Genomic DNA, 18,932 nt, shown 5'->3' with positions numbered 1-18,932 from the left:
CAGCCCTGGGCAGGCCCCCCCCAGGCCGGCCACCAGCCACCCCCGCCTCTGAGGCCTGCTTGGGGCACGCCGGGCTCTGCCACCCCTGGCCCTGGCCAGGCCACCGGCCACCCCTGGTCTGGAGCCTCCTCGGGGCACCCAGGGCTTGGCCATCCCCTGCCAGGCCACCAGCCACCCCCGGGCTCGGCCACCCCTGGCCAGGCCACCAGGCACCCCCAGTCTGGGGCCTCCTCGGGGCATCCCGGGCTCGGCCACCCCCAGCCCACCCAAGCATCTCCCAGCTGCCGAGAGCACTGCTCACGCGCACCCTCCTTGTCGTCATTTGGGCAGAACGCGGTTTCTTTTGGCGCACCGTCCCCTCCACCCCCATGTCTGGCAACTTTTTGTACTAAACAAGTCGGAAACGGGCTAAAAGCCGTGAGGACATACTCCTTGTAGAGCTCACAGGCACCAGGGCATGCAGACCCCCGAGCAAGGAAGCAAACAGCCCCAACCCAACCATGCCCTCTCAGTACAACTTTGCCACCAGGTGCTCTAAAATTTTGAGGCTGCCTTTAAACTCATGAGTTTTACTCTTTTTTTTTTCAAAAAAAACACCCCAAAACACATTCATCATCCTTTTTCTTTGCTGTTTTCTAAGCCTGCAAGCTGCACTAGCTTTGCATCTTTAAGCCATTGCATGCAAGCCTCAGTGCTGGCTAATTCCTTTGTAAAATAAATAATGCAGAGCAGAGTTTCTCACCCAAAAATCTGGCAACAGGGACTTGCAGGAGGCTTTTGTTTTGTTTTTAATTATTAGTTCATTAGTCCCTCGGTTGAGTCAGGTTCTAAACACTGTTTTGTTTTCTGGTTTTTATTGTGGTTAGGAAAAAAAATGCATCTAGCTGGCTATATTTTTATAGTTGCTATTTTATTGGGCTGACCGTAGCAATTAAAGTTCTAAGGATGCACAGAATATGGCAAGCCATGCAATAAAAATAGTGAGAATATAGGCAAAGTTGCAGTTAGGCTGTTTCGAATTATTTGCATTTGAACATTTGCTATATCCAGCAGTATCCTAGTTCATACAAAACATCAAGAATCATTGCCTTGAGTGTCTGCTGTTCCTTGCAGGTTGTTATTTCCCAAATAAACATGAAGAGTGGTAGGAATAAGCCCTTGTCCCTGTGTCTCTCACAGCATTTCTCACCAGATCTTACATTTCAGACATCATTAAAAACCAGCCAAAGCAAATGTGCATGTGCTTGCTAAACCACGTGCATTTAGTACACACAGTTATTTGGCATTCTTCTGTGCCGCTGCAATATCTATTGTTATTGTTGAGTCCACAATAGGTACCACAAAAACATTTGGATACTCAAAAACCCAGACTCTTGAGGATATTGTAAACATTTCTCCTATGTGGCATCCCACTGGGGCCATAAATTGGGTGAGTGTTCACGAGCTCTGAGCTAATACGAAGGGTTGTACATGAGGATGGATGTTCGGAGAGCTCTTTCCTCCCCGGCCGCTGCTGAGGGGTGCTAGGGCAGCTCTTGTGCAATCACTGAGGAAGCGTGTTTGCGTGGGGGAGCAGGATGAGCTGCTGGAAGGTGATATAAGGCGCGCGGCAGGGAGAACGAGAAGGACCTGTGGGCGGTTGTGGGTGGATGAGCTTAGATTGGCGTGGCAATGGTAAGTAGAATGACAATGGGTGAAATCTTTCTGTTGAGGATGCTGGTGGGATCTCTCAGGATCATTACTGCTGAAGCCACAGATTTCTTTTTCTAGCAAGTAGTTTGCAAGTAGACAGCACCTCCTGTCTCACTAAAGCAATGGGCAGAGCTTCCTAAATCTGTCCAGGTCATCACGCTGAGCTGGAGATGAAAGAGGTTGTTATCCCATCGGGGGGGGGCTCTTTGCCCAGTCTTTTCCAGCAGTGCAAAGAGGCAGGCAGGACCAGATTGGAGCACCCCCAGCTGAATAACCTTCCTGGCAGTGGGAATCAGTCTTCCACTAGCATTTCAGGGGCTGTCCTTTGGGAGTAATGCCCTACTGAGAGAGGTGCTTCCACCTGGTGTTTTGGGTCTCCAGAGCTTTGCAAAGCACTCCTGCTTTGCTGCAATGAGTAAGGAGCAGACCTGGGAATAAATCCTCCTTGCCTAGATTTTTGGTGGTTGCAGCTGCTTGGTATAGGCTGCGGGAATATACAATTTGCTGCCAGACCAGAATGGAGGTTTTGCTCTTTGCTTTGCCCTACTCTAAGTGCACATGCAAAGCTCAGGGCAAAGACAGATTGGAGCGTTGCTCTATCCACCAGCCCAAGCTGACTCATATCCATGTTTCTGATAAGGAGACTCCAGTTTCGAGGGCTCATCCAGCACCACACTTAATTTTTCTAAAGAAACCCGTTATCTGACCTAGCAGGGAAGATTTGCTGGGCAGGGAGTGTGACTTCACTGACTTTATCTGTAGCTTTGTGGCATACATTTTGGTTGTATTCAAGGGGTTTTTTTATTCCATTGTCTCCCTTGTTCTGGATACGGAAAAGGGTCACTGGAAAAGCAAGGATCCTCTTACAAACTCTAACTCTTCAAAAGAGAGCTATGGCTGTGGTTAGGAGAATGGAAAACTCATTTCCTCTTTTGGGAGCCTGGACTGATGCCTCCACTGTGTGGTTTTACTCAAAGTGCTGTTTCATACTGAAATACAGCTTTATCATTGTCAGCCAGAATGCGCTAACCTGAGATCTGGTTTCTCCCACCCCTTCTGTATTCTATAATAGGTTCGGTTCTACACCATCTAAATTCAGGACAATGTTTGGCCCTTATCTTAGCCTGGTGGACTGAGTGAGGGGTTTTGCTAATCTGGCCCTTGAGGGTAGGAAATGGCTTTATGCCATTGAGCCTGTAGTTATTACAGAAAATACAGTACAGAAATCGTTGAACCCATGCTTGAGGGTTGGCTCTTTCTGAATGATTAAAAGCATCTCCAGCGAGCACGCTAAAAAATTGAGTAACCTGCTTATTTTTACAGGATGGGACTGTGACGTATTTGCTGCTGCTCTCTACCCTCTGCCTGGCTGGCTCTGAAGGCAACAAGAGTGAGTCTCCCTGTATAATGTCCCTGTTGGGTTACAGCCAAGTAGTATGGAAAGAAGAGGTCAAATCCTTACCTGACCTGTGTTCAGGTTGCCCATTCAGGACACCACTGAAGCTACTAAAGGAGGACAATGGAGTGGTGCTTAGGAGAACAGGAACTGGGAAGCCAGAGCAGGCAAAATAAGCAGAAGCCTCAGGCACTCCATCCCAGCCATACGTGGTCTAAAATCCATGGAGATGGGCACAGGCACTGTGATATGCCACCACTCTCTGTGGTGACTGATGGCAGGCTCCATTGCTCTGATCCAGATTACAGAAACAAGGGAATCCAGCTGTGCTTAGAAGGCCTGCCAAGCTCTCAGTCACGCAAACATCCTTCTGGGCAAGCCGAGGTGGGAGGTTCTTCCTCAGATGTGACAGCACAGTGGCAATGTGCCCCTGTTGTGGCTAGAAGCAGGGATCTCAGCCCTTGTGAGCTGGGCAGGGGATCACACTGCAGGGAGTTCACTCTAGTGCATCTTGTAGGGTAAATATTCTTGCTGCGTTTCAACTTCCTCACATTGCTTTTGCTATAGCTGCACTGATGAGCCCACATGGCAGAAGGGAACAGTTTGCCACCCGCTTCAAGAGAAACCTGGACACCTGCCTACCAAACCCATGCCAGCACCAGGGGGATTGCCAGGTGATGGAGGACAGACCAATTTGCAACTGCAAACCAGGCTTCACAGGGGCATTCTGCCAAGGTAGGGCAGGGGTTGGGGATGCCAGTGAGCCCTTCCTAGTCTGTCCACAAGCACCAAAGGGAAGGATAGTGGGGAGGATGCACTGGTGTTGTCACTGTTCCTAGTCAACAAGGGCCTACATCTACACTGAGGGCCCCATGAGCACAATCCAGCTCCTGGTCCAGGTGCATGCCTCCCCACCATGTCCTGACTGCAGGCTGGTACAAGCCCCAGCCATGTGCCATTCCCCTCCTCCTCAAAAGTTTTAATTCCTGTATGAAGGAAACCTGGGCTGTCAAGAAGCTGTGCTGTGGTGTAGCTGTGTCAGGACACCAGGACATGTTGCAGAGCATGGCTGCCTTGTAGGCTCACCACAACCACATGGACTCCAGCACAGGCATGGTGAAGGCTACTTCCAGACACTGCTCAAAAACTATGTCTTGTTCATCTGAAGCAGAGGATCGCTGTCCCTGTCTGGTTCCTGCGGCAGATTGCAGTGATTCTGTAGACAGCCCATGCAGAGGGGATCAGATCCACAGCATCTGCATTTGATGTCGAGCTTAAGGATATATATACATATATTCAGAGTAGCAGTAGCTGTGAACCTGTGCAGGTCTTAGGCAACCAGTAGAAAATGTCAGAGCCACATTAACTTCTGCAGATTCCCAAAGATTTGTCTTTTGCTTCTGTCCAGTGTCTCTGAAGACCCCTAGCAGCAGCCTCCAACAAGGCTAGAATGAAGGTCTCTTGAGCTTTGTGGGACTGTACCATTCCATAGCTGACCTAGGGCTCCTTCAGGCCTCTTCCTTATTGCTATTGCAGATGGCTTTTTCCCCCAGATGTGGTACTGAAGTTGGCTTGTGAGGAAGAGCACATGAAGATGATGGTGAGGAAAGAGGTGTTTGAACTCTTGAAAATCCCCCAGGAACTTGTCCACTTGAAGAACCACGCATGCAAGGTCTTAGAAAGGGAAGAAGAAGGCGAGCTATTCTTTGCAGCCATTCTCACAGGTGAAAACCACACTGCCTGCGGATCAGTGATTCAGGTGAGAATGCAGCACAGAGCCTATTTGCATAGCCCTGGATTAGAATGTGAGACGAGCAGCCATGCTGAGTAGTGACAGTAAGAGAAAATGCTGGTGGCTTTTGCTTTTATGTCAGGGGCTATAAAGCCCTTGGAAAGTTTCCATGAGGGCTATCAGAAGGCTTTTCCACCTCTACCAAACTGCTGCTGGCAAGACATCTTGCCCTGTTCAGCAGAGCATGGGAGTCTCAGTGTGCTCTTTAGTAGACGGTAACAGCCCTTAGCTTTGTAGTAGCATCCTCTGAACTCTACAATCCTGGCTATAACCCACTGATCCCTCCCTTAATTCTTCAGAGCACACTGCCATGGTGGGGTCTGTCACTTGCCAGGAGATGGGTTTGACATGGCCAGTCATGCAGTGGGGAGAGTCCTTGAACTGCCCTTTGCCAGGGTAGCGGACCACTGTGAAGGGTCCCCTTGAGTTCAGGGTTTCCTAGATCACTTACCATGTTCTCAAGGGCCAGGGATGATGCAGGGAAACCGGTGCTCCAGCTCTGTGTTGCATAGGAGAGCTGCCTTCTGCCAGCTGGCTTCTGTATCCTGACTACTCCAATGAAGGTTTCCAGTAGCCCCTGGGCATACAGTTTGAGCATGCAAAACCCCAACAGACATTCAGAAGGCCTCAAGCAGAGGGTACTCAGCTATTTCCTACTGAATGTACCCAGTGAACCCCAAAAAGTTGCACCCCTGTCTGAACTTGGACTTGGAGTTTTGTGTGTGGTTTTTAGGAGTGGTCTGGGGATTCAGTTTCTGTGTCATTCCAGCAAAACGGCTCTCACGTGTCATACTCCAACGTCATTGAATCAGAGCGGAAAGCACATGGGGGTGTGATCTCCCGAAGTTTTCAGCTGGAGGTACATTTCAGCTGTGTCTATGCCTACGAGCAGGTGGTGAAAGTGCCCTTCGCCCTCACTGCCATCGACAAGTGAGTGGTTTGTCTTACCTTGCCTTTGACATGGTATCTTCTGGCTTGTGGGAAAACAAATGCCTTCAATAAGATGATCTGCAAAGACCCTGGGGAGGCAGTAAGGAGCTCTGAGAGCAATATCACATCAGGGTTCCTCCCTCCCCTCATCCCAGAGAGGGCCCCAAATTAGGTTTCAAGATAAGGCTTGGGCCTGGGACAGCCCCAGGGAGGGGGATATGCACATGCAGTCTGCCTTCCTCTTACTTTCTCTGCTGGAAACAAACTAGTGAAAAAAATAAGGGGAGGGGTCTGGAAGATGACCCCGCCTGACCCTTGTGGAGGTGCAGGTTGGGGACTCCTTGTGTCACCTTCCTCCTAGCCCTTACTGCCCAGCACTTCAGTGGGAATCCTTGAGTAAAGCAGAATCTGAGCAGAGTAGACCCCAGGGCAGTCCTTGCCTTTGTCCTCACACTACACAGATGTACCAGGCTGGGAGGCAGCTCGGGGCCAGGCTCTCAGTGAGGCAGTGGGGCTCCACCTGGGAGGAAAGGGAGCAGAGGAACTTCCATGTGCAAAGATAGTGCATGCAGGACCTTCATCTGTGCTGGTGGCTTGACTTGTGCTAGACCATCCTCCTGCCTTATTCTCATTCTGTTCATGAGCTCTCTGCTCCTCTCAGGCTGGTGCAGTTTGTGGTCAAAGAAGGGCACTTCAACGTGACCATGAGACTGTACAAGACACCCTCCTATCTCCAGCCCTATCATCACCAGTCTGCAGCCATCCCCATCACGGACACACTCTATGTCATGCTGAAGATAGAAGGGCAGCACCAGCTCAGGTACTTCCTCCTGAGCGTTGAGGACTGCTGGGCCACGCCAAGTTTAGATCCTTACCAGGACGTGCGGCATGAGCTCATCAAGAATGGGTGAGTGGTGTCTCTCTAGTGTTCCTGGTCTCCTTGCCACAGACACCGCAAGCACAGTAACATGCTTTTCCTAGGTGCTGCAGACAGGTTGTTGTGAGAGAGCAGTGAGCAATGAGTCAGTCAAGTGTTTCCCAGGCTTGAACAAGTGGAACAGCCCAGCAGATGAGCCCCCTAACTGCTCTGAATTGAGCCCCTCTCTCCTAGTCTTGCTCTGCTTGCATTTGGGCTACCTTCCCTCAACAGCACACCCAGCACCACTCCAGGCCAGCTGGGCAGACAAAGGGCAAGGATGGAAGGGGAGGGCATTGCTGTGGTATGGAGAGAGGTCTGCTAAAGAGGTCCATATTACAGGTGGCTGTGGCCAAGCTAAAGCTAGTAACATGGATATCCGGGGCATGAATCCCACAGGCAGGCTCACTCCCACCTTGCAGAGCAGCTGTGGCCACACAGAGCAAGACATTAACCAGCTCCCCACACTGGTGGCAGCTCCTCCCTGTGCTGGAAACACAGGGAGCCAAGAAAGCCCGTCCCCATGAACACTGAGACAGGAATACTCCTGGTCAGCTCTGCCTGGGGGCTGTACCTGGTTCCTGTGTGCTCTGGTGCAGGCTAGAGCTACTGGTATCCCAGGCTGGGTGCTCTCCCTCATTTTCCCTTGCTAACTCAGTCATCATGTCCCAGGTGTCCCCACGACGAGACAGTGACATACCTCAACGCCATTGGAGAGAGCACTACAGCCAAGTTCAGCTTCCAGATGTTTCAGTTTGTTGGTTACTCGGAGGTGTTCCTGCACTGCCGTGTCCGGCTGTGTCTCCCAGACAGCCTAGAGCCCTGTGCCAAGGTGAGCTCTCCCTGCTGTCTGCGCTGTGCCCTGGCCTGACAGGGGGAACCTCCCTTCTCTTGGCCTGCAGTTTGGAGAAAGGACTCTGCTCTGGCCTCAGGTACCTCAGCACAATAAACACAGGAGCTCACTCCATGGCCCTGAACTAAAGTTACAAGGGCTTGAACCCAGCAGGGAGCCCCTTTTCCCCCTTCCCTCCTGTCCATTGGGTGCCTGTGGGAGAAGACTTTTACACTGGGACTTGGGGAGGACCAAGCTAAGGTCTCTTTAGAAACCAGCTCCTTTCTCATGCTCTGGGATATCAACTCTTCCTAAGCAGAAGCCCCAAACATGCCTCCTCCAAGAGGAGAGCATCAGGACAGATCTTCCTCTTAGCAGGCTAACTGGGCAGGCTTCTCCCCTGCCCTCTGGTCCCATCTCTCTTCCCTTTGCTTTGTTGACAGCAATGCCCAAGGCACTCGAAGAGCAAGCGGGCACTGACAGATGACTACAATAAGATTGTCTCCTATGGGCCCATCCACCTGCTGGCTGCTCCCTCCCCAAGAACAGAGACCCTCCACTCTAAGACTGACCAGAAGGACTCAGGGGGTACGTACGTCCCTCCAGGGAGGATGCAAACATCTCAAAGACCCTTGCAACTATCTAGGTAATGCCACATTATTTTAAAAGACTGCTAAAAATCACTGCCCTGCACAGGAGTGTGGAGTCTTTCAGGTATTATTGCCATGTACTGCATGCTCCAGAAACCAGACAAGCAAAGAGCGACTAGTGCTGCGTGAGCTGCTGGCAGATGAGGCATAGGACAGGTTGGGCATGAAAGCAGGGCCAGAAGGGATCAAGAGCCAGAAGGCTAGAGGTACTGCACCTGGGGTGATGAAGGCTGCTTTTTCAATTTCAGCATCAACCCAGCAAGCCAGACTCCTTCTGGGAACTAAGGTCAATCCAGGAAAACCAAACAACAGTCCAGGAACAGGGCTTGGGACAAGCCCACCTACAACATAGCTCAGAAGAGGAGTAAAGGCCCAGACCTGAGCTTAAATGGAGCCACTGGGCAGAGGGTGTGGGTGGAGGCCCCAGGTGAGGCTGGTCAGGGCAATCAAGGCCTATTAGTGCCCACAGGGCCCCGACAGACCTCCAGCCCCAGGGACTCTTATCCATCACAAGAGATGACACCCTTTACCTGCTTCAAAATTTGCACCAGCTGGGAGATGCTGTATCACCACCCAGGGTCTGCTCAGGAGATCCAGATGTATAACCAACCTTTCTTCTCTTTGGCAGGACCCAATATGTGGCTTCCTGGGGCCCTAGTCCTGCTGTGTGTGTTTGGCGTGTTCACTGTGGCTGCTGTAGCCATCACCATGAAGAGACGAACGATGTAGAAAATCGCTGTTTCCAAATAAACATGGCAATAGCAAGTTGCCTGCCTTGCCTGCTTCTTAGCAGGGAATTTGGGGAAGGAGGCAACGGCTATTTTCAAACGGTGCTCAAAGGATGAACCACGCCAGGGTGTTTTTGTTCCCTGTAGTATCCGTAGCACTTGCTCGTCCTCTCCTGGCCCACATTGACTAGACTTGAAATATGTACCTGGGAAAGCAGAGGTACAAGGGCAGAACCAGGGGTAAAAGCAGGGCATGACGATGCCTGGTAGGGCTCCATCCATCTGGTGTGGGACTGGGCATGCTGCTGTGCTCTGCAGGATACTAGCTGCAGCTAGCCCTGCTTCTGGGCTTTGCCTAGTGATTGCAGGGAGCATATGCAGTAACTGTTTTTCCCCAGGGTCCTTCTTACGCTTGGAGGATGGTGGGCTTTGGAAGTAGTAGTCTTCACAGCTCAGAGCAGGAGAATGAGACATTTCTAAAATGGTCTTATTTGTAAAGAACAAATTTCCAGAAACCTTGAATGCAGGGGAGAGGTTCTTCCTTCCTCCTTTTTCCTCCCCAGAATCACCCAGAAACGTGGGGAGATTGAAATGTTCACGTTAGCTATTTGCCCACCAAAACCTGACTTTGCTTAGTTCTTTGTCACGCAGATGATGTAGCATTAGCACAGAGAAGTGCTGCTCTGAGCGTGCGCGTGTGTGTGTGTGCGTGTGTATTTCTTCTTTCTGAATGATGGCAAATGGACTTATTGCTAGAAAGATTTTTGCACATCCTTAAAATAAAGAAAATAAATATTGTTGGCTTGTAACCATCAAAGACTAAATTCATAGTGCTCAGACAGCTGATAGAGATTTAATGCTAAAGCACAAATACAGAAGAGACAACTGTTTTCTCTGGCAAGATGGTTGTGTGTTTATGTGCAGAGGCCCAGGCAAACAGTGTGAAGGACCCAGTGCAGCTCTGAGGAGCCACGGTGCAGCTGGCTGAGTGCACAGGAATTGCAGCTGCCTAATGCTTGAAGTGTTGAAATAAAGTATCCTCACTGAGATCATTATTAGTTGCAGAAAACATCTTGCAGGATGGAAAGTACAGCAGCCCTTGTACTTGGAAGTACAGTATAGCCCTTGCTCTAAAAAATCTGTCACGGTTCATTTTGAAGCTGTATTGCTGAGAAGCCTGTGGGGTTCAGACCTGAACCGCCTTGCTCTGGGCAAGTAAATTCCCCCCTGACTCACAATCTGCAGAGCCTGGGTACAGCAGTAAAACCAATCTCCAGGCTGATCCAGTGCCAAACTCCATCTCTTCTGCTGGGAGTGAGGAGCTAAAACTGGGACTGCTCCATCCAGGTTGAATGCAGACAGCTCGTGGGCTCTCTGCTGTCCTGGCAGGTGTTGCTAGGAAATGAGAGCTGAGGGCCACTTCTGAGGCCATGGGAAAGTTGCTGCCTGGAGGGACTTTGGCAGAAGGGATGTATCCAGTGCTCCTCGCACAGAGGCGCTTCATGCTGCCCAAGGCAGACTGCTTGGAAATGGCAACCAAAGCGAAGAGCCCTGCTATGGGGACTCACTCCCACTGAAGGGGAAACTGAGGCACATGTGAGGACCCCGGAACCATGCTTCTCTGCCAGGGTCCCCAGCTGCTTTCCCAGCCCTCGCTCTCCAAAGGGAAGCTATGTCCCTTAGAATAGAAGCTTGCTTGCAGTGAGTACACTCGATGGCAGGGATGGACATCTGGCCAACAGCTAGTCCTGGGAAACAGTTGTGGTTTTGTCATTTCTGATGATATGGGAGGAGGAGCCAGTTGTTTCTTCTTTCTTTGGAGAGTACAGGACAACCAGCCAGATGAATATGAAGAGACCTATAGAGAACGGGAGAAAGACACTGAGCAGCAGCAGCAAGAGAGGCTAGAAACCATCCTGCTGGGAAGCTTGCTGGCCCCTGTGGAATGCACACAACCCTGATCCAGCTCATTCCCTGCAAGTACTTTTGCAGAGAACAGCTCTGAGCTCATTGCTGTTAATTCCAAGGGGGATTTTCCCCCTGCTTCCCCCAGCTCATTCCTGCTTCTTCAGTAAGGACTCCCCATGTTTAAGGTGATAAATTCAACTGGGACTTGCCCCAGATGGATCATATTGTGCCTCAAAGAATGGATTCCTTGGAGGAAATGCTCCCAGGTAAAGAGTGGATGCGGGTTGGGAGCCATGACTGCATTGTTGCCAACTGCCTGTTCCTCCAAGTGGCCAGCTCAAGGCTCAGCACTGATTGCTGGGACCTATAGTTTGACCGGGTCACTTCACTCCTTGTTAAAGGGAAGGGCACCCTGGTGCCAGGGCACTGCCTTAGGACCACTGGTCCAAGCACTGCCAGGCTTGCTCCTGCCTCCCCCCGTCTTCATAGCCCAACCCCTGGGAGCCCCATGCTGCCAACATGTTCCTGAGCTTCAGGCTGGCCCCTGACCTTGGAGGGAGTTCAGGATGGCGAAGAGGTAGCGCAAAGGCACAAAAGCGTTGCCGTAGGTGAGGAATGCCAAAGCCCAGGTGGCTCCCAGCAAGCAGAAGAGTCCTACTGCCATCAGGCCCACTTTCCAGGCCTTCCTATTCTCCTTCACAGCCCTGGTGCTCTGCAGGTGGTAGTTCTTCCAGGCCACCACTCCAAAGATCACCGTGTTGAAGAGGAAGATGAGGCCAAAGTAGCCGCAGTTTGTGATGTAGTGGACCATGACATGCTCATATTTGATAAAACACCTGAGAAGAAACAACATCAATGCCTCCAATTGCTCTTCTCCTCCAGACTTTCAGAGCAGCATCCCTGGAACCCCCCCCTCCCCCAGTGTCTCCTCAGGAGGAGAAGTTTTGGGATGCAACAGTCTTCCCATTGAGACAGGGATGAAGGAAATGCCCTCATGACAGATTTTTCCAAGGCCAGAATGAAGCATTGGAGATGGGAGTGCAAATCTACTTTTCTTGTGTTCTTTAGCAGAAGTGGAGGAGTGCACAAGGAAAATCTGACTGAACCTTGGATGTTTTCCATGACCTAGGGGCCTGTGGGCATGATAGAGGAGGCTGGGTGTGATGACTGAGCTGGTCCTGCCTGGTGTAAGGTTCCCTTCCCTGCTGAGTGTCCTGGCACTGTGTGCAAGCAGCCCTGCACCACAGAGGTCCTGCATGAACAAGTAATGCTTGTTAGTGTGGCTATAGAAAGCCACTCATTTTTAATCAAAATTAGGGAAGAGGAAGCATTGCGTAAAACTGAGCAACATAGACACAAAGCTCTGTGGTTACTGAGCTACCTTTCCCCATGCCGAACAGCCTCTAGTCTCTATGGACAGTTATATAAGATAGTGTCACTCACAAGGAGATTATGGGCTGGTCATCCACATTCTGAAGGTTGTACTTTCCATAGCTGCCAATGCTTCCTGCTACAATGACCACGAGAGCAGGGAAACCTGGAAGAACAAAGGAGACAGGAGTGAAGGAGGACAGAAATCCATTAGAAAGGTGAGATGGTCAGCTTGGGTTCTCTGCTTTTTCCTTGCTGCTCCTGAATGTGCTGTTTTCTAGGAAGATGGGGTTTAGAGAGAGCCTCAGAGTGCACCGGTTGTAGGGGGCACAACAGATGGTGCTTGGACATGATGTGGAGAAGATGCAACAGCTTTTGGTAGGAGGGTTTGAGTTGTGGGCACTGTCCACTAAACTTTCTGCAGGATCATTTGCTTTGTTGATGCCCAACGGTTCCTGCACAGGTGTGGTGCTGGGGAAAATGGGTTTGTGACAGAGGGAGATAATGAAAATTCCAGAGGACTCTCCAGGGATTTCACCTGCTTAATAAGGTAGGTAACTTTTGTCCTCAGCAAGACGGAAGATCCTCTGTAGGAGCCATCCCAAATCCCCCCTGGGCAGTGTCATTTGCAGCACTGAGTCCATATAAGACACTTCCTAGCTCCAGTCACAGCATTTCAGAGCCACAGAAGGCATGGGGCTCTTTCTCTCTCCCTCTCACTATACAGACCTATTTGCCCTCTGATTTTAGCTCACTGGCAGAGCAGAGACTTTCCCCAAGGGACTCCAGCTCATGGTGGAAGCCACAAGCCAAGGTGGCTGTAGGACCAACAGGACTCTTTTCCCTAGGATACGGTACCCCATGCCCCAACAAACCCCTCCTGGACTGCAAAGAGTCCTGCCTGATCCCACATGTGCTCTGCTCTGGCCCTCCTCTGAGAATGACGTCACTGCACCACTCATCAGGAAGAAGGAGACCCACAGGCAGCACTGCCTCAGCAGTGGGGAGGAGAGCTGGGGGAAGGAACAGGAGCAAAGGCACCAGCTGGGGTTAGGTGCAAACTGACAATGAGCACACTTTAAGCAGTGACACTGCCATATTCCCCCACAGGTCTTATCCAGGTCTGGCCACGCGCTTTGGATGACCCAGGGCAGATGGTGCTTACCCCAGCCGACAATGCACAGCTTAACCAGGTAGTGGCGGATGTAGGTGCCAAGTACTTTGACGAAGAGGAGGTAGAGATGACAGCCTTCCAGAGCCATCCAGGTGAAACAGCAGAGCAGGCAGTAGTGGGTGAAGCCCCCCAGGCCTTTGCACAGCTCTGGCTGCCTCGTGATGGAGATCCAGTTGTTGAACAGGAAGGTCAGGTTGAGAAGGAACAGGCTGCTGATGAGGTTCATGTGCAGTGCCATGTTGATCTGGATGGTTTCGTCAGACTTGAACTTTTTGTACGTACACCTGAGAGACACCAGAGGGAGCAGAAAAGGCAGAAGGCATAGATGGTGAGCATGACAGGAGAGAGAGCATGGGTTTGGGTGCTGAGAGGGGGGCAGCATGTGATATGGCAAGAGGAGAGTCACACCAGGAAATGCTGATGGGAGAAGAGAGGGGAAACTCTAAGTCCCTTGCCCTGGACACCAGCCACACGGCAGCATTGCTCTCTGAGCACCCAGTTCCACTGCCCTGAAAAATCACCCCTTTCCCTGGAGGACAAGTAGGTCCCAGCATGCCCAGGAGCATATGGGATCTAGGTATGCAGAGGCACTAGGCCTGGGTGCACCAGATCCCACATCTCTCATCCTTGAACCTGACAAGTCTCTGTGGAGCACCAGGATGCAGCTGAGCACATCCTACCTTAAGAAGATGTAGAAGACAATGGAGAAGACTGAGAAAGCCACGGCTACCCCACAGCCAACATTTGCAATAACCATCAAGGTCTGTGCTGTGGACCTGTCCAGAGTCGGACTCTGCCAAACACACACATACATCGAGTTAGACGGGCCCAGAACCAGCCTAGAAACCCCATCTGCATCTCCTAGAGTTATGGGGCAGTGACCTGGCAGGGAGCTGAAGTAGAGCTAACAGCTAGCACTGCAGTGACATCTCTGCAAGCCCAGGTCCCCCAGGTTAGAGCAGTGGGACCGCTGTCCCCAAGAAGGTCTCTGGAGGGAGCAGGGAACATGGTGGCTCTGAGAAGATCCAACCTCTTTCTGGGGTGGGGGGAACAAGAGATAAATTAAGGTTATGATGGATCACAAGCAGTCTCTAAACCTCCAGCTGGGAGAACAGATCCCTAAGTCTCACTGCTTCAACAGTTTATAGGTAGGCTGCAGACCATTTCCATCCTTTACATCCTCCACTGACCTACTCCTGCCCTCCAGGTCACTAGGCCGGCTTTGGATTTGATTTTTAGGACAGTGGCTTGTGAAGAGGTGAGGCCTGGGCTTGTCTGGGGAGCAGATACAATTGCCTGTCCCTGGAAGTGCAGCTATCTATGACACTTCAGGCACCAAACAGCCAAGGCGGAGCAGGCAGCAACAGCCAGGGTAAAAGCAGGAGCTGTATAGAGTGGGGTTGTCACCAGGAGGAGGGTGAAGAAGGTTAGATGGTCGCAGGAGCACACTGTCCTCTTGTCCCTGTGCTGAGTGACACATCCACTGGTGTCCCAGTCTCCTCCCTGGCCTGAAAATGATATGTGGGGAAAGCAGTGAGCATGAAGCAACACACCTTCTCAATGAGCACATCTTTGTGTGGCCACCAGAGAGAGACCTCAAGCCAAGGCTGAGGAGATACAACAGAGCCTCTTGGGGAGGAAGGAGATGGTAGGATGGAGGCTATGTTTGCCTTGGCTTGCAAAGGGCATGCTGCACATCTGGGAAGTGGCTTGTCTGCCCATGAAATAGCCATGACCATGGCATGGCATCCTCCTGGCCAGCAGGGAGTAAAGGATGATGTACTTAGAGAAGAACTTTCTTAGTTAGGCACCCAAATATGCAAGTGATGTCAAGAAGTTAAAAGGACCTTTGGGGATCCACCTTGTTGTGTTTGTATACATAATTGCTGTTTAGCAGCTCTTCCTCATCTAAACCCTCTGAACTGGACCCATCTCTCTGAATTTCAGAGCATAGTCACAACACACACAAAATCCCACAAATGATGCCCAGATGAACCCCTTGGCCTTAGATGGTCTCAGTCCTGGGAGCCCATCTCCAGGCATCACAGCATCCCCTGCCCGCACAAAGCCCTTGGTGTTCCCAAGCTGACAATACATGGAGGCTGAGGCCATGGCAGAGCAGTTGACCCATCCTCATCCCTAGGCCAGAGGCTTTCGGCAGTCATTAGTGTCTTTCATTGCCATGTTTTGATGGCTTTTCCCCAGCAGCCTTTCCCTCTTCCCTCCATGGTCTTTGGCACCACAGTTTCAGGAGCCCACTCCCAGTCCCGCCGAGGCCATTACCTTTGCTGGGATCCCAGAAGACGCACTGGGGGCTCATGCTCTGCAAAGGGAGAGAGGGAGTGAGCTGGGAGGCCTTGGCGAGGGGGGAGCAACGGCACTGGGGGAGAGGGAGGGAGGGCATGGCTGGCTTACGCGGGGCAGCTGCCCATGAGTGAAGGTGAGCCGCACAGGGTCCCGGAGTCCAGTGACCCTCGTGTCTCTCACTGTGATGCCCACCACTGTGTTGTCCAAGATGTGCTGTGTCCAGCTGGTCTCCTGCTCAGTGAGGGAGTGCTGCGTGAGCTGGTCTGCCCTGGCTCTTCTTGCTCTGCCAAGAGCCCGCAGTCCCCTCCCAGCTGTGGCCAGGCCAGCCCCGGTGTGCCCAGGCAGGAGAGGCGCTCCAGCCCCTGCTGAGCCAGCCAAGGGCCCAGCATGGCTCTCGTGGTCCTGCCAGGGCTTACAGGAGGTGCCCACAAAGGCGAGACCCATGCCCCCGTCGCTGGCCGCTGCACGTAGCGAATGCCTTCCTTGTTAGAGCCCGGGACAGCCAACGGCAGGAGCAGGGCCAGAGGGATGCTGGAAATGACAGCTCTTACCTTGAAAATGAAGAGCTGCTTGATGTTGAGCACCATCACCACCACTTGGGCTGTCCGGTTCCTCATGGACTGAAATAGCTCCCTGGGGAGCTGGATTTTGCTTGTGTTCCCCTTGTCTGTTGAGTTTATCCTCTTGGGGCCCTGCACCAGAGAACAACAGTGGGAGACTGTTTGCTGGCAGTGTCCCGCTTGTCCCTGTCAATTCTCTTCTTGGGACCTGCCATCATTGCTCCAGACTCAAATTCAGCCCTTCTCACATGGGTTTTACTTAGTAAAATTGCCAGGAGGCCTGAAGGCAGAAGGGGAAAGCCTTGTTGCCAGGCACTCAGCAGGCGCTGGAGCAGAGCTGGGAGCAGGCTCCAGGAGCACTCTCCCGACCCACTGTCATCCGGTGGGAACATGGTTCCTCGGCATGCCCAGACAGTGCGGAGCCTCGGAGCTGACAGGAGGCACGAGGTCCTGCATACTCCTCCTCTTCCTCAGCCTTGTCCTCACGTGGCCACCCTCCCACCCACTGCCGACTTCCTGAGGAACCTGGGACGGCTTCTCAGGGAGAAATGTCCGAAGAGACAGGACTCTTCAAAGTACTTCTTCATACCGTGCCTTGTCAATCTGGGGGACTCCTTGCCATAGGATGCTAAAGTTTCTATGGGTTCAGAAAGCAACTGTGCAGACGACTGGGAGAAAAGCACACTCTGGTACACCGAGTCCTGCCTCCAGCAGTAAGTGAAAGGACCAAGGAAGCTTTGAAAGCACACTGGGCCAGCACTGGCCTCCTGGGGTAGCAAACCACAGGAATTGCCTCCTGCAGAGGCCTGGCTTCTTGGCGTGAGCTGACTGGCTGTCAGGCTCGTTAAGGCCTGTTCCGAAGGAAAAGACGAGTATTTCTCACCTCTGAGGGGGAGAAGGAGAAGACAACATCGTGGAGGATGGCTCTGCTGATGTTCACCAGCAGCGCTTTCAGCCCTGCTATCTTCTCGCCGCTGGAGAAGCTCGCAGACTGCAAAAACCTGCGGTGCCGAGAGGGCCATCAGAGCAGCGGGGACACAGCGGCCTCGGCATGCTGGGCCAAGGCCAGCGGGTTTGATGGGGCAGATCAGCCCTTCCCAGAGGGATCAGCTCTACCGCAGCCCCAAGCTGGCACAGGGCTGCCTCCCTCCCTCCCTCCCTCCCGTGCAGGCGCTGGCGGGGCAGGGCTGCGGGCTGGACCCCTTGCTCCTGGGCCAGAGGGGACAGAGGGGACATGCTCCAGAGCAGGCAGACGGGCTCCTCCCGCCAGGGCACGCTGGGCTGACTCTGGATGCCCCGCCAGAACAGCAAGAGCGGCCTGGGGCACTCCACATTCCCCGAGCCCGGTCCCCTCCTGCACCGCCGTGGGTTCGCCTACCTGTACGTCTTCTCCCTCAGGCACCTGCAAGCCAGGTTGCTGGCCTGCCACAGCTCCTTGCACTCGGCAGACAGATTCCCGTTCACTCTGCCTTCTTCCTCCGGGTTGACAGTGGTGTTACAGCAGTTGTAGCTGTTGTCCCCCCTTTTCAGGGCTGGGAGAGGAGGGAACCTGGGTTATTCCCAGAGGATGCCCCAGCCGCCTCCGCCTTGCTGGGATGCAGGGAACGTGCGGGGAGCCAGGTGAGAGGAGCATGGCTGGAGGCAGCTCTGCCTCTGCCTGTTTGGGCTCCAGCCCCTCGCCACCGTGGGAGCCCTCTGGCCCTGGCAGCACCCTGGCGGCAGAGCAGGAGCGGACACCTTCTCCCCTGCTACAGGGTTGGGGCCACCCCCTGGGGTGGTTCAGGGCACGCGGGGCTCAGGCATGGGGGTAGAGAAGCCACTCACCATCACAGCTCTTCTGTCCTCTGACAGCGTCTGGAAGAAGAGGGTGTGGGAAAAGGAGGAAAAAAAACAGGGTCAGTCCTGAGGTGGCAGGGAGATAGGGATCCCTCTGTGCTGCCTTCCCGTAGAGGAACAGGGGGAATTGGGAGAAAGTGGCAGGTGCCAGGTTCACAAGAAACAAAAGGAGAGGTTTCTTCACCCGTTTAGTTAAGCTGGGACAATCCTGGCTGCAGGCTGGCTTGGATGCTAAAAATGCGCAAGCTTTCAAAAAAACAAGTGGGCAGATGCATGGGCTGGTAAGTACGAGGACACCACGTCTGGCTTGAGAGCTGCTCTCCGGCAGCATGTCCAGCCTCCCACGACCATCGCAGGAGTGATCCCACGCTGGTGGGACTGGCTGTCAAAACTGGGCCCCATCCAGACTGTGCTCAGGACCCTGCAGTGCAGTACGGAGCCCAGCCAATACAAATCGGCGAGACTTAGGGGAAAAGCCCTCCGCTCCCCTCTTTTCTTTCCCAGCTCTGTGCATCCCAGGAGCTGACCCTCCGGCCCGTCCCCATCCACATCTCGCTCCCCGCGGATCGAAGCACCCCTGCGGTCTACGAGCCAACCCGTTCCCCCGAGGGAGGCACGAGGGTTGCCCAGCTCCCCCAGGCGCGGGCACGGCTCGCGCCCCCTCGTCCGCGACTCACCGGGCAGCAGCAGGAGCAGCAGGACCGAGCTCAGGAGCAGGTGCTTCATGCTGCTGCGCCGCGTCTCCTGGCAGCCCGGGACCCTCGCCAGCAGCTCTCTGCTCCCTCGCCCTCTGCCTCGCTCTTTTGGAGGCTCCCCCAGGGCTTGCGGCTTCTCCTGAGT

The 18,932-nt window shown here is 52.9% G+C and overlaps 2 protein-coding genes across 2 annotated transcripts; one reads left to right on the top strand and one right to left on the bottom strand.

The window, feature by feature from the left end:
- The first annotated feature begins 2,585 nt into the window (after nucleotides 1–2,585).
- LOC112976336 (pancreatic secretory granule membrane major glycoprotein GP2-like) lies at nucleotides 2,586–8,937 on the top strand. The gene is made up of 9 exons (XM_026087450.1): nucleotides 2,586–2,594; nucleotides 3,016–3,082; nucleotides 3,656–3,823; nucleotides 4,642–4,847; nucleotides 5,650–5,810; nucleotides 6,472–6,717; nucleotides 7,399–7,558; nucleotides 8,002–8,146; nucleotides 8,837–8,937. The coding sequence occupies exons 1-9, from the start codon at nucleotides 2,586–2,588 to the stop codon at nucleotides 8,935–8,937; spliced, it is 1,263 nt and encodes a 420-aa protein (XP_025943235.1).
- Nucleotides 8,938–9,783: 846 nt separating this feature from the next.
- Nucleotides 9,784–18,903, bottom strand: ADGRG3 (adhesion G protein-coupled receptor G3). The gene is made up of 13 exons (XM_026087468.1): nucleotides 18,770–18,903; nucleotides 18,081–18,110; nucleotides 17,635–17,788; nucleotides 17,140–17,257; nucleotides 16,248–16,388; nucleotides 15,805–15,927; nucleotides 15,673–15,712; nucleotides 14,797–14,897; nucleotides 14,070–14,182; nucleotides 13,381–13,673; nucleotides 12,288–12,381; nucleotides 11,394–11,680; nucleotides 9,784–10,794 (listed from the first exon to the last, which is right to left on the bottom strand). Exons 1-13 carry the CDS (start codon nucleotides 18,816–18,818, stop codon nucleotides 10,679–10,681), a joined length of 1,659 nt encoding a protein of 552 aa, XP_025943253.1. The 5' UTR covers nucleotides 18,819–18,903; the 3' UTR covers nucleotides 9,784–10,678.
- Nucleotides 18,904–18,932: the final 29 nt, after the last annotated feature.

This window comes from Apteryx rowi, unplaced genomic scaffold (assembly GCF_003343035.1).
Source record: "Apteryx rowi isolate R43461 unplaced genomic scaffold, aptRow1 scaffold_718, whole genome shotgun sequence".
Classification (NCBI taxonomy): Eukaryota; Metazoa; Chordata; class Aves; order Apterygiformes; family Apterygidae; genus Apteryx; species Apteryx rowi.
Note: the sequence above shows the minus strand (reverse complement) of the source record. Positions and strands in the feature narration are given on the sequence as shown.